This window comes from Ricinus communis, chromosome 8, assembly GCF_019578655.1.
Source record: "Ricinus communis isolate WT05 ecotype wild-type chromosome 8, ASM1957865v1, whole genome shotgun sequence".
Lineage (NCBI taxonomy): Eukaryota > Viridiplantae > Streptophyta > Magnoliopsida > Malpighiales > Euphorbiaceae > Ricinus > Ricinus communis.
This window is the reverse complement of record NC_063263.1, coordinates 2097771-2113223: the sequence shown is the minus strand read 5'-3', so window position 1 is coordinate 2113223 and position 15453 is coordinate 2097771. Positions and strand designations below refer to the sequence as shown.

The window sequence follows — 15453 nt, the reverse complement described above, 5'->3', positions numbered from 1 at the left end:
ACATCGTTATAATAAAAAATGAATATTATTCATATTATCCTATGAATAATGAATATTAATGTCCATTACATAAATGCAAAACTTTTAGTTATAGAATTATCAATTACATATTGATGAAATTCTTTAACTGTCAAATGTACAAAAAATTAGTTTCATTCACTAATAATTAAAATTTAGTATATGAAGAGTTCCTAAAAATTATATTATATTAGTTTTAATAGATATTTATTTTATCATTTACCGAAAGTATCAATTTTAAATTTTTTTGTAGTATGACTAATTGAAAAAATTAAAAAATATATTTTAATAGTTATGTTAATTTCTAAATTTTATTTACCTATAATATATATATATATATATATATATATATATTAAATTTTGAGATAAAAGATTTTTTAAGATATATTATTATATTTTGACACATTTTGACATATATAATTAATTTTAACATATAAAATTTAAATTATTAAGAAAGACACTAAAAATATTTAATCTATTATTATTTATAAAAAATATTATAAATAATTATGAAATACTAAAATTTTCATTTGATTTTATTTATAAACTCAATTTATATTCTTATTTAAAATTAAAAAAATAATTATGACAATAATACAATGTGTAGGTAAAAGAAATTAACTTTTATAAATATAAAATATTCAATTAATATATAATTTTAAATTATATAATATTAATTTTATAATTTATTTTATTGTAATTTCAAATTTAGAAAAAAAAAAAAAAAAAAAAAAAAAGAGACAGCATCCCCGCACGTATGGCCTGTTTCCGGACTGCACTGCAAGGGGACCGAGATGCATAACATAAATTTCCCTACAATTGTGCCTAGGTTATGTTTATTCTTAGGATTTTCTATTTCCTATTTTACGCTATTGTATTTCATGCTATTAGGTCTTTATCTGCAATACTTTGAGTTATTTTTAGGTTCTACATAGTTTCATCTAGAATTTATTTGAAAATAAAATGTATTTCTTAATGAATTTAAATGATAGCAGCAAAGTGATTGCTTAATGATTATTTAATTGGCAAACAATAATTATTAACCTGCAGAAGAAAAAAAAAAAAAGAAATCTTCCAGTTGCATCATTTTCAATTATGAATACCAACCAACCCAACTATAAGCCAGGGAAGCTCGTCATTTTAATTATTTCTTGATAAGAGACATTGTTAGCCACCATGGCTGGACCACCATGTATGTTCCTTTTCTTTTACTTTCTGGAGTCATAATTCCCATTCATTCACAGAGACACAGAGATTCAAAGCCATTTTTGGATGCCATCTTTTAAAGATCAAGGCAAATTACATTCATTGTATGAGATTGGAGTTGGACTCTAGCTGGAATTTTTATTTGATGATGAACACTTATTGTGTTCTTTTATTTTCTAAGCCCACATATTTGTCTTTCAGCTGTCATTAAACGTTGAACCTTATGCTTCTTAAAAGCAGGATCACATTTAATCATTCATGGACTTGATTTAAGATTATATGTACCAAAAAAGGTTCGCCAACTTAATGAAGTAATCATTGAAAAAACTATTATTATAAGCTATGGTCCAATTACTATTAAATAAGATTTGAAAGTCATCCAATTATGTCAAAGCTAAAATCATGCCATCATAGATGTTTATTCTTTCTGCGCAGCAAGCGATTATCACAAACTTTTCTGACTTACGGAACTGAGGCTATGCAGGCAAAATGATGCATTACATCCTAATGGGTTCATTTTATACACTCTGCCCGTACACAGTCCTCAAATTATTTGGATTCCTTTCCAGGATTCATGGTACTGCCTCAAATCTCCACCAAGATAGTGTTCCCTTGCCTCGCCATCATATTCTTTCGAAGTGGAACTCCAATAATTTTCAGAGATCACTATAGGGAACTGCATTTTGGCACTGTAAAAGCACTTTCCAGAATGGAAATGTAAGCAAAGTAATGAAGCACTTTAACAGACCGGCACCCTACTAGCAACAAACTGCACAGTTCGTGCAACAGGGACGATGGAACATCTTATCATGGCTCCGCAACAGCTCTAGCCAAAACCTAAAGTGTACTACCGTTGCATGTTTAGCATCTGCAATAACAAAGCCAACAGCAATTGCCATATTATATGGCCCTATAATCTGAAAAGGTTGTGAAAGATTAAGGCTTGAATAGTCCGAAAGTACATGGTACTCTTATCAGGAACATCATTAAAATGTTAGTACATTTTCAGCAACTCTTTATTGCGAGTCTTTTCAGCGAAAAGGCCTGTACAAAAATAAATAATTGACAGAAGAAACCAAGAGAAGTTTATTTTTATCATACAACCGAGTTTGGGCATTTCTCCTGACTTGCGTCATTCTACACAGCCCGTACACCTACACCTGAAACGCGTAATGCAAAATTGAGATGAAATCTGCTTTTACTTTACATTGGCCTGGTTGCACATCCCGTGTACCCTTCAAATTATCAAGCTAATCCTGCCCTCCTTCCATGAAAGCCTGGTGCTTGATCGCAAAGTGCCAACAGGGCATTAACAAGCATCACATAATGTCAGCATGTTCTTTGCCAAAATGCAGGGGCTCAATTTGACTGTCGATCAGTGTGATCTCACTGCCTATTGCCCCTTTTTATGAATTCCAGTTTATTATTCGAATGCAGCAGTTGACTCAATATAATCAAGGCCACTGGTGGTGAGATGAGATCATCACAACTCAATCCCTCCAAAAATCTTCACCATCTGATATATGGCTTGGAACAGAACCAAGATCCACCATCATCCACCGTGTGATTAAGCCTTCCTCCAATTTAAGACTTCAAACAATCATGACTCCACGAGGAAGCCACAGGAGTAGGACTGGAACAGCAGTACTTTGAAGATCCAGTACTGCATACAATTTCTCATTGGACTATAAGTTGCATAAAATAAGCAACATCACTAGTATAAAGGAGAGGTTTATTTTAAGTGCTCCATATAGTCCTAAGAAATTCTCTCATGCTCCCGTGCAAGCCTTTCTTCTTCAGTGCGCTGAATAAGCTCCTCATAAGCTTTGATTGACTCGGCCATGAACTTCTCCATGGCCTCAAAAATGCGTTGCAGACTCCCTTGTAGACTGCTATTGCTAGTATCACTCTGATATACTATGCTTCCAGTCACTGAAAGACTATAAGTATCTCCAGTAACCAGAACAATTTTCTTGTCTAATGCCTGAATCTCCTTGTGTATCCTTTGATCCTGTCTATCTAAACTCCTAACTTTTCTCTCCAGATCCCTGTTCATCATCATTCTCTGGCGCATTTCTAGTTTATCCTGTTCCCAGAGCTTAAGCACACTTGAGGCAAAACTGCGCATAGCATCAATGACTTCCTTTTCAGATATCGTATCCATAGCTTGTGCCCACTGATTACATATTACAAATACCGGAGGCGCCCCTATCCTGCCTGGTGAAAAGGGTGCTATTCCATCCGGCGTTTCTTCTGGTTCATATAATAGACATTTACGAAGCCAATTATTCAAGGCTCTCACATAACCCTTCTGGGCTCCTATCCAGCTAGAGAAGCTTGAAGTCCAACTAAGAAGGTCATGCTCAAGCTTCAATGTGGCTGTAAGATGATCATCACCAAGCTTTTTACCTGATCCAATAGAACCTAATCCTTTAGCTTCTTTAATTGCTCGACACTGAGACTGATGGCATTCCAGCATACTTTTCCACATCCTGGTTAACCTGAAGATTATTAAGGCCAGAAAAACTACCATCAAAACCAAGAACAAACCTTGCTATAAAGTTAAATATTTGGACATCATGGCACATGAACCTTTTCTTTTATTTTTTCTTTTGAACTTTTATCTTTCCTTTTTTGAGTCACCGAATATCTGAATATTTACTGCCACTTTTAAGAACATGAAGTAGCAAGAATTTAAAACTAGAAGCAAACCACAATGATATAATTAGAATGTTGTGTATGTATATGAGAACAAGATTCAATTATCTGCACGTGAATGTCATAAGTGATTGAATAAGAAGGTAAACAAATATATCATTTACCTAGCTGAGGAGTTCTTTAGCTGTTAAGCCTACAAATTATGCTTATTATTTACCGGCAAACACCCATCCTTTAGCCTTCAAAAATCTAAAGTCATCTCTTTCCAAAAGTAATATACATCAAAACATGTCCTAATGGATTTGGCATATTTGCACATGCATCTTCTAAACATGTCCTAATCATTCTATTTAGTGTATTTATTGACGATAACTAGTTGACTACATACTGAAAGGGAGTAGAACCGAATAATGAATGGAAATGCGCTTTGGAAGCATCAACCTGACTTCATTCTCAATTGCGCAGTTGACATAATAGGAAACTCCAATAAAATGCTTGCTTTGACCATGCATAAATTTTTTTTTAAAAATTCCATATTGTTGCTTATCAAATAGCTATGCTGAACTATGTTGAACTCATGTCTCTCAGACTCACAAATATCATGATGGAGATCAGTGGCATAGCCAGGTTTATAAATCTTAGGGGGGGCAAACTAATAGAAGCTTGATTAAATCAAAGGGTAGATGCTAAGGTTTATCAAGTGTAAGTGGGGCAACTGTCTTTTTATAAAGGGATATTTTTTAAAGCTTACCTAAAATAACTTTTTCCAAAAAAAAAAAAAAAAGATTGCCTCTCCTCTATAATGTGGCTTTGCCGCTCATGGAGATAACAATAAAGACCTTAACAGGTGCGGATTACAACCAGCATGTTCTTTATCAAAGTTATGATATGTCATGTTCCTCCACTCACAGACTATTGATTCATAAATACGAGACGCTCTATATTAACTCAAAGATTCAGAGAAAGAATTCGAGAGAATCTCATGGATGTAATAGCACCTCCAAGGTTGGAGGTCTTTCTTTCCTTTTAAGTGTCTAAGATTAGACACTTCCGTGCAAACTTTCTACTTAAAATCCACTTCGACTGACAAGTCATGCAAGAAAAAGCGCATTGTGAGCAAAACAAGTCCATAATGAATGGTGGAGCACAAGAATGTTTCTGAAATAATCTAGTTACTAATAAACCTTGAAGGAAGCTTAAAGCATATTGCCGGATATTGAATTAGTGAAGATCTACTACAAAAACTAACCCCATAATATTAGTCACAGATAAGAACTGAAGACAACTCTTATCTCTTAGGATTCAGGTTTGCACTTTAAAATTCTCTCCACCAATCCCCAGTATTATCAATCATCCCAAACATCCCACCTTCACCCCCAAAACACTCTGCGCACAAACACAATCAAAGATGTGAATAAATGCCCTTGTCAATCAGGAACCTTTCAACAATAAATATTTCTTCATGCATCAATAATCAAAATTTCAACTTAATGATGTAATCTTATAAAAGGTGAACTGTGGGACATCAAAATTTCAGCCTAATTATGTAAAATGTAAATGGTGAAATAAGAGCTGTTAAAAAGCTCGTATGCTGGTTACATTACCATACAGAGAATATATTTGTCTGCTATTTCACTGCCTAAGCACATATCCTAGATCCTATATCAACAATTCTTTTTCACTCTTTTTGAAAAATAGTCTACAAGTTATAGCATGCATTCACTAGGATCTCATGTTGCCCCCAAGTGACATCCCGCCTCAACTTACCATTAGTGCATTGGACCCGTCCTGCTTATGTACACTATTTAATCCATGTATCTACAAGTAAAATGTAAGGATGATCTGCGTCAACAATATATTACAAATAATATCATATAGAAACGTAGACTCTGTTATCATATCTATTATATGTCAATATCAAACATATTGATTACATCATTTCAAAACCAACAACAAATATAAAACACAGTGGCCGCATAAAAGAGAAGTACTTGAAAACAAAATAGGTTAACACAAAATCAAATGGATAGATATCATTAATCGGGCCAAACGAGACATAGATGATAATCATAGGCAAGCATAACCATTTTTTTCCTAGAATAGAAAATCGAGAGTGGATAAATGAGACAAGTTCAGAACAGAAGATAAAACATGAAGATGCTGTAAGAACTATAAAAGAAGAAATGTTAACAATAACATACCCCTGAATTAATTGATTAAGCTGCGGCCACAGCTCTTCATCCCTAATCCTGTTTATCGTAATAGAGATCTTTTCTACACCCTGAATTGCAATTCTTATTTTTGTGGACAGACTCCTAATTAAAATTCGAGTTGCATCAACTTTATGGGCTTCAGCACCTCTCTCATCCAAACGCTTCAGCTTACGGCACTTTTTGTCGTGATCTACTCGCATTTTCTCCTCATCCTGCAAGAAAGGAATGATCCGATCCGATCTCTTAAATAAGGAGAATATGTAAGAAAATTACCAAATAAAAAAAATTACATGCAAAAATGAGGATAAATAGATCCTGGAGCTCGCATTTGGTATGCATAATATGCAAACCTTGAATGGATCAAGACATCAAACTGAAATGAACAACTCAAAGAATGATGATGCCCAGCTTAATGATTAAAAAAAAAAAAAAAACCACACACAGCATACCTTCACATCATTGTAGAGTTTCTTCTCCCAAAGATACAACTTTTGCAAGGTAGAAGAAAGCTTTTTGGACCTTATCACCAAATCTTCATCAATGTCCAAGTTAGTGGAGGATGATGCATCGGTACTTTTGGAAGTAGATGGCTGTGAGGATACCACAGATAATGAAGGAGCGACTCCTTGCAACATCTTAGAAACTGTTACAAAAAGATGATAAATTTGCTAAAAAATGAATCCCAGTTCACTTAGACATAACAATTAAAACACTGATGCATGTAAATTGTTAGGAAGCTAAATTAGACACAAAACTAAAAGAGATCAACCAAAACTAAGCCCACCATGTTTACGGTGATAAGGAAGCCTTCCAACTTCAAGCATCATGGCAATTTCTTGACCAGATTCAGAAGCTCTCTCAAATTGAATCTTGATCTCAAAAGCCACTTGAGACACATCTCTTAATCCACCTCCTATTTTAAATCCAGCGTTTGTATGGTCATGATCTGACCTCTCATCATCAACAACTTTCTTCTCCACCACATGAACCTCATACTCCAATCCTCCATCATTATCCATAGACACACTGGGTTTGGGCATCGCTTGATAAAGTGATGGCTCACTAGTATTATTAGACTTAGCATCCCCATCATTCATCATCACTGATTTCGATGCAAAATTATTACCACCACCACCACCACCACCATCAACGTACTTCTCATGCCCATGAACTTCCTTGACATCCTCATGTTGGTAATTCTCATCTTCCAAATCAGGAATCCCTTCCTCTTCTCTCAGCTCCTTCGAGTCTCTACTCGGAGTATAAGGCGGATAATAATTATCATTACTCTCAAACAAATTCAAGAAATCCCACGGTGAAGCTGTTGGAGGAGGAGGAGGCGGCGGCGGCGGCTTTGAAGAAGAAGCGACAGCCGGAGTCGGAACGGAAGAAGAGGACCCATAACCATAGTACCCAGCCGTTCCACCAGCATAATTTGGGTAACCGAAGTAATTCATTGGATAAGGATTATAATTATTATTACTACTATTATAATAATAAGCAGAAGAAGAAGAAGAAGAATCACCAAAATGAACAGTCTCAGGAGTTACAGGTCTCTTCTCATAAACAACAGAAGGAGTTGTTGCTTTATTCTTCATATAATTCATATGCAAATATCCATCTCCACCTCCACCTCCACCTCCTGAATACAAATCCTCTTCTCTACCCATATCCATACCCATATATCCCGATGGCATATACTGCATATCGGGGTCATGCAAAGGCGAAGAGTGACCAGAATGATGAATAGAATCATCATCGCCGTCATCCTCATCAGAATCAGAATGGAAATGAAGATGCGAACCAGAGTTGGAGTGAGAGTGGTGCTTCTTAGGTGAACCCGTTGCGCCTTCGTTGGTAAGTACTGGATCCCTTTTCTTTTGAGGCGGTAAATTAAGAGTAGGAGATGAACCAGGAGACGAAGAAGAAGCAGCAGCAGCAGCACTACCAGCATAATCTTGTTGGATAAAATGATGTAAAGAAACACCAACCGTTCTTAAAGATTCAGTGTAAGCTCTATGTGCATCAGCTAAAATAAAACGCTGATTGATTGCTTCATCAAGAAAACTACACCGCTCACGGCACAGCGCCACCGCTGGAAGATCATCCAGCTTGGAACTAGTGCAACCCATCTTTAAATTTTTGTTTTTAATTACGGGAGGTCAAGATTTGGTTTTATTTAATTTTCTTTTTTTAATTAGGACGGTAGGTGAGAGAGAGATGTTAGAAGGTGATTAAGCAGAGATGGAGGAAGAGAAGGGTGTGTTTGGTTGTCGAGAAAATTGTGGTTACTTTAGGTTTATTAGGGTTAACGGAGAGGGAGAGGGAGAGGGAGAGGGAGAGGGGAAAAGGGCAAAAGGGGGGAGGAAGTGAAGGACAGAGAGGGAATCTTGCCAGCGAGGAATGTGTCGTCGTTAGTAGCAGAAAGAGAGAAAGACAAAGTAACAGTAGAGAGAGTTTGTGGTGGTGTTGGTGTGGGCATTGTTAGCAGTGGCACTAGCAGCACTCTCGTAGTAGCAGTAGAAGTAGTGGGTTGCGTGTATACGTCGGTGTTTATTTGTTACTTTATTTATATAATAAAATGTGCAATCAATTTTAAATTACATTGTTATTCTATTATTATTATTTATGGCCTTTAGGTGGCATATCTTATACTATTTTATTGGTTATTTAACGTACTTTTGTTTTACCCTATAAGATTCATCTGAATATATATATTTTTATCTTTTTATTTTACCACATGATTATCTCCACCTTTTTTAAGCTTTGCTCAAAATCACATTTCTCTTTTCTTCGAGAACCGTCAAATGGTTAGATACTTAGTGTTGAATTAAAGTTTTAAATTTAAAGTATTTTTTTAGATATAATATTTATTTTATATTATAAATTTTTTCATTAAATTTTTTTATGAATTTAATATAAAAAATTAATTTATTTTAAACTTTCAGCAGATCTAATCAATAATATTAAATCACTTTTTAATATAATAAGAGAATTTTTTGAATTTAATAAAATTTAATTTTGATATTGCTATTAAAATAATCTTACCTTATAGTTAAACTAAAATACTATATGATATTATATTTAATATGATTTTGACATAACTTTTTAATATAATTTTAATCTTTTAATATTTTAATTATATTAATCAAAATTATAATTTAAGAAAGATTAAAAAATTTAACTTATTTCTGAATTATGATTTTAGAAAAGCTAAAAAATTAAAATTATTTTTCAAAAAGCCATGTCAAACTACCTTAGAAAAGCTAATTCAATTTAGCAACATAATTTTTTGAAAAGACAATGATGCACGAATAATTGGAGGACTATTCACTTAAAATTAAACATGTACTACTAATTTTAAATTAAAGAAAAGAGTTAGATTATGTTGTAAATAAAAGAAAAGGTATATTCTCAAAAAACAAAGGGAAACAAATATTATAGTGGGTTGGGTTGGGTTGGGTTAGTAAGGGGGTATGGAAGTGGCGAAGCATCTTAAAATATTCAAAAAATAAAATAAAATAAAATTGAGTGTGGTATTGTGATATGGATTTTGGAAGTTAGTGAGGGAGAGAGAATGCGTTGGGTTTGGGTTCGGGGTGTTTAGGTTTGACACAAAGTTTGACGCACCGTTGCCGTCTGACGTCTAATTTCATTCTTATCATCCGTCGTTTTTCCAGATATGCCCCTCTTTAACTCTCTTATTTATTATTCCTGGAATCATTATTGTTATTATTATTTATTATTTTACTTTTCTCATTATAATCATTACCGTTTTTTCTGTAGGAGAAGATATATTAATCATTATTGTTATTATTATTAGTATTTCTGTTTTCCTTTTCACTCTTTTTTCTTTTTCGGTTTCTTAAATGCAAGGTAACTCCTGCAACCGACTCCAACCAAACTTTACTTTTTCTTTTAATTTCAATTTTAAGAAAAAACAAAGGAAAGATAACTGAAACCTTCTTGCATGTGCCTTTTGAATTTTCTTGTTCTTTTTTTTTTTTCTTTTAAGGTGTAAAATCTATTTGTATTCTGCTACAAATTCTACTTATTTCTTGTCTCTCATATATTCCATTAAATAGTTATTTAACTTTAAATTATTAAAAAATTAGAATCAATTAATATTATTCATGTTAAAATAATCAAATATACAAATTTTAATATCAGTTCCAAAAATCATTCATCTACTTTTTCTAGAGAAAAACAAAATAAAAAACATCAATTTATATTTACTTATATTTGTATATATGTATATTATATATAAGATTACATCCTCCAACTTTTTCATCCTTTAATATGAACATAGAATTTTATACTTAATATTAGTATTTTAAATATTTTTGTCACAAATTTACTTTTTGAGTCCATTTATTTTAAAAAAATCTTATACATGTTGAATTATTTAAATATCTATTAATTATAAATAAAATATAAATTTTTATCATCATTGTTCATGATATAAAACAATTATATATCTCATGTTTTAAAATTTATATGGTCAAAGAAGAGTCTTGAATCCTTATTTTCTTTTTAAGTAAATTTTTTCTCAGTTGGTGACTCAATTAAATTGTATTTATATCATATGATTGAATTATATATATATATTATATATTATTATAACAATAAATTTTTTCATTTCCTATTATAATTGTCAAATTTTTTTTAGAAAATGTCTTTTTAAAATCTGTGTTACTGGCGCCATAATTGTAGTAGTTGGTCATGATTTTCTCCCAACAAAATTGCATGTCACGAAGGCAGTCACAAAAAAAGAAAGAAAAATTGAAATGATGATTACTAATTATTGGTTATTTGAGTAAATTATAATCCATCAGGTAACCGAAGACAATAATTAATTGTCCATCCAACAATCGTGGATGAAATGGAACATAAAGATGGCATGCCCACCCCATTTTATTGTTACTTGGACTGTATAACCATTAATTCCAATCTTAAATATAAATTGCAATTAAAGTATTCTTCTTTTTTAGATATTTCATTCTATTTTCTGATATTGAAGTAATTCCAAACATTTGAGTTCCAAAGGGATATGTATGGAGTTAAACACAATTGCCTTTTATAAGTTGTGGATAGGGTTAGATTTAGTAGTATACGGAAGACTGCCTACCAAATTGGTTGTACCTTCGTTTGTTATTGCAGTGGGTAAATGGCTTCTGAAAAAATTAAATTTTAAAGTTAATATTAATGTGAAAATAGATAAATTAATAGCTTTTGTAAAAAGATAATTTTAGTAAAAGTTTTAAAATTTATTCAATTAATAAAACATTAAATCAAATTTTTTAACACCATATGATAAATAATATGAACAAACTTTATATGACCTACTAAATAATATTATAATTTAAATACAAAACTATTATATATATTTAATCGAAACCAAAATTTAAAATATTTTTTAATACTGACAAATAGGCTCGAAATAACATTTTTGATACCTTTTATAAATAAGAAAATATTAATCAAATTATTTTCATAAACTATTTGCTAATATAAGTTTTCAGTCTAAATCATCTAAACTTAATTTAAATAAATTATATATATTAAAAGATAGTTATCAATATATATTTAATTCAAGTGGCAAAAGTGTTTTGACTTTTAGAAGAAAGTTTTGAATTCAAATCATCATCTATGTATTACATAAACTTTTATAAATCCTGTTATGTAGATAAATTAATAAAATTAATTATAATAAATAGAAATGCAGATCAATTAAAGTTAAAATTTCTAAATCCTTTTCTCTTTAAAAAAAAAAAAAATGAGAGTCAAAAAGTGGTTTTGAGAATTTGATGATAGGAGGATGGTAATATTAGCATGCCAAATGAAAAATGGGAGTTTCATGACCTTTGACCAAGACGAACTGTTTCTCATTATTTTGTACATAACTGCAATGCCACTACTTTTACAGATTTAAGCAATAATCTTTACAAATAATGAAAAACGGATGATTGTATACTAACTGCATGTAGCTCAATGGATTCTAGAACTGTTTTTTTTTTTAAATACTCAATTGAAATTTGATTCATTTTTTAAATTGTAAAGCTCGAATTTGGATTATGTGTAAACTAATTATATACGTAATTGTTTTATTTCTGTTGAACCTATTTTTAAACTTATGAAAAAGCAGATGTCAAATGGAGACGAAGAAAGCAAGAGAAAAGAAAGAAAGTTAGGTGGAATAGAATTTTCCTAGCATTTACGCAGTAGTAGCAATGTCAGTTAGGAGAGGTACACATAAAAGATAGCTGTAGAAGAAGATAGGGACCATATCACAAGAATTCCCATCTATTGGTGGACCTTCAAACATTATAGTGTTGTGTTTGTACCATTCTACAAATAAAAACGTAAGTAAGAAGACAATACATAATTGCTCTAATGTCTCAAAATGCAGCAAACAATTAAACCCTTACACGAGAAAAGAGAAAAGTTCAATTTGCCCCAAGCCTAATACTTTTGTTAAAAACAACCCAATTAACCCCCTTTCTTTTTCTTTTCCCGGTATCATATGGTTATTTTGCTTCCTTATATAGAAATAGGAAAATAAGAGGAGATAGATACTATTTTAGAGCATCTCTAATAATATTTTTTTTACATATATTTTTATCAAATTATAAATTAATTAATATTATATTTTAGTTTAATCTAGAATATGTATTTATTTTTTATTAGTAAAATTAACTACTCTTTAAATTAAGGAGAGAAAATATAATTTTTATAAAAAAATAATAAAATTATTTTAAAAATTATTTTTTTCTCTTTAAAATTTAAAAGAGAAAATATAGCTTTAAAAAATTCTAAAATAGAAAGTGTCTTGAAACATCTCCAATGCACTTTTTATATTTATCAATTTTCTTTTCACATAACCATATTTATCAATTCATTTTAAATATAAAGTATAGAGTCACTCTATATTTAATAAATATACTATAAATTTTCATGTATTTAATTTAATTAATATTTATAATTAATATTTTTTATTAGTAAAAATTAAAAAATAATATTATTACAGTCTGTTTGGTACCCGAATTCATAAACCTGGTACAAGTATGTTAATTTATAGAATTAATTAATTCTATTTTTTGTAATCCTATATTTGGTAAGATTATTTAACTAGATAAATAAATTGTTACAGTAACCAAATTACTAAAACACTCTTAGCCCTATATATAAAACTCTTATCTCTTTCTCTTTCTCTCAAAACGCCTTCTAAATTTGTTCATCTAATTTACATCAACTTTTAGCTTGAACTACCATTTTATATCACGTGATTTGTCTACTAAAATATCAGCTGATATTTATTAAATTTTAAAAATTATCTATTTAGTATAAACTAAAAATAATAATATAATATATATATAGAGAGAGACTTTTAAATAATAATTAAAAAATTGTATAATGAAAAAATTAAAATTTTTTATAATTGAAAAGTAAAATAAATAGCAATCTCAAAATAGAAAATATAATTAAATAAAGAAAATTTTCTAAGAGTTTCTTAAAATTTTTAAAATAAATAAAAAATAGAAAACGTTTTTTGAAATTTTGAAAAAGTGTTTGAAAGTTCTCTGAGAATTTTCATATTCGAAATGTGTCTTAACGCATTTTAGAGTGTTGGTACAATTTAGGTTGTAATTTCTGGACATGTGGCTTGACTTTTCTTGGAAGAATCTGAATGTTTTCTCCCATTTTGTGCGTTTTCTTGTAACTTGAATTTTAGTATGTGATTTTCACATGTAATTTTGAATTATTAATATGCATTTGTATTTGGATGGGCATTTCAGTCAATTTGGAAAGTGAGCACAGGAACATAATATGGAACTCAATTAATTAATTTAAGTTGTTAACATATTCAAGAATTGACCTTAAGTTATGGGTATTCTATTTCTATATGTTAATGTGTGTGATAAAGTATAAACAGGATTGATAAAAAGAAAATGTAGGATAAGAAGACGTGTTAAAACTGGGTGTTTGTTTCCTGTCCACTAAGTTTTTTGACATCTTCTCCAATTGCCTCCACTTTTGTTCTTACTAAATTATTAATTTTCCTCCTTCTCATTGACATGGTAAACCACTTTCAATCTCTTTCCGTCTAAAATTAGCTTAGCCCCTCATTTTAATAAAATAATAATATAAATTTTATTAAATTATTAAATTATAAATTGAATAGTTTTATATCATAAGAATTTAATAAAATATATAAAATGACTTTGTAATTAAATTTTAGAATAAGAATATATAGTTTATAGTGACTTTTTATATATATATATATATATATATATATATATATATATATATATATAGCATATATTCATATATAAAATATTCTATATATATTGATCTGTAAATATTAATTTATGTATATTGTAAGTGATTTAATAATATAAAATAATTTTTCACAATAATGGTAAAATATATAATATAAATATTTTTATATCTTTATTAGAATTTTTAATAATAAAAAATTAAAATAGACTATCAAGATGATTGTTATTAAATGATAGTTAATAAAGAATTATGTACTTTTTTTATTTAGATATTCTTAGTGATATATTAATTCATCAAAATACAAAAAAAAGTTATAGAAAAATTATCAAAAAAAAATAGAGAAAAGGAAGTTGAAAATCTGAAATATTATCTAATTTATTTATTTAAATCCTTATAGAAATAGACTAAATTCATCAAAGTACAAGAAATTTTATAGAAAAATTAAGTTGAAAACATAGTAAGAAAAAAAGAAGTTATGAATATTAACAAAAATTTATGTAAAAAAATCATTTATCTTTCTAGAAGAAAAAATTTTAAATGTAGAGTTTTATAATCAATAATGTAAATATTTTTTATTATTAAATTAAACTAGACCATTAAAATGACGGTTATTAAATGATAGTTAATGAAAAGTTATATAATTTTATATATATATAGATTTAGGAGATAATAAGATATAAATGACTATTAATTTATTTTTAATTTTATTTTAATAAAAAAAATTAATTTAATTGAATTTTAATTTTAGTAATAATTTAATTATCTCAATAAAAAATTGACACGCTATATATTTTTCTTTTAATTACTATGTGTTTTATTCGTGTTTTATGATAAATTAATCTATTAACTAAATTGATAATTAGTTAAAAAATAGTTATCTATCAATAATAATTTTTTAATTAATTTGAAGTTTTGAATTTTTACAATTCAATAAGATACTAAATTGTATTATTTGGCTACTCACTCCGATAGTTAGCAAAAAGATGTTAAGAATATAAAAGAAATATATTATTCGATTAATAATTTAGTATTTAACACGTCGTCAATACTGAATCGAGCCATTGGGATTAAACATTTA

At 29.6% G+C, this 15453-nt stretch overlaps 1 protein-coding gene across 1 annotated transcript; it reads right to left on the bottom strand.

The window, feature by feature from the left end:
- Positions 1-2172: 2172 nt before the first annotated feature.
- On the bottom strand, positions 2173-8648 carry LOC8282417 (protein ALTERED PHOSPHATE STARVATION RESPONSE 1). The gene is made up of 4 exons (XM_002525704.4): positions 6880-8648; positions 6545-6738; positions 6084-6307; positions 2173-3725 (listed from the first exon to the last, which is right to left on the bottom strand). The coding sequence occupies exons 1-4, from the start codon at positions 8225-8227 to the stop codon at positions 2981-2983; spliced, it is 2511 nt and encodes an 836-aa protein (XP_002525750.2). The 5' UTR covers positions 8228-8648; the 3' UTR covers positions 2173-2980.
- Positions 8649-15453: the final 6805 nt, after the last annotated feature.

What these genes read in the sequence shown, in the direction of transcription:
- LOC8282417 (XM_002525704.4), bottom strand. Translation starts at nt 8,227, where the DNA reads ATGGGTTGCACTAGTTCCAAGCTGGATGATCTTCCAGCGGTGGCGCTG. An exon ending in TCCTTATCACCGTAAACATG is followed by an intron (nt 6,739 to 6,879) that starts GTGGGCTTAGTT and finishes TTTTTGTAACAG; the next exon opens with TTTCTAAGATGTTGCAAGGA. An exon ending in AACTCTACAATGATGTGAAG is followed by an intron (nt 6,308 to 6,544) that starts GTATGCTGTGTG and finishes CCTTTCTTGCAG; the next exon opens with GATGAGGAGAAAATGCGAGT.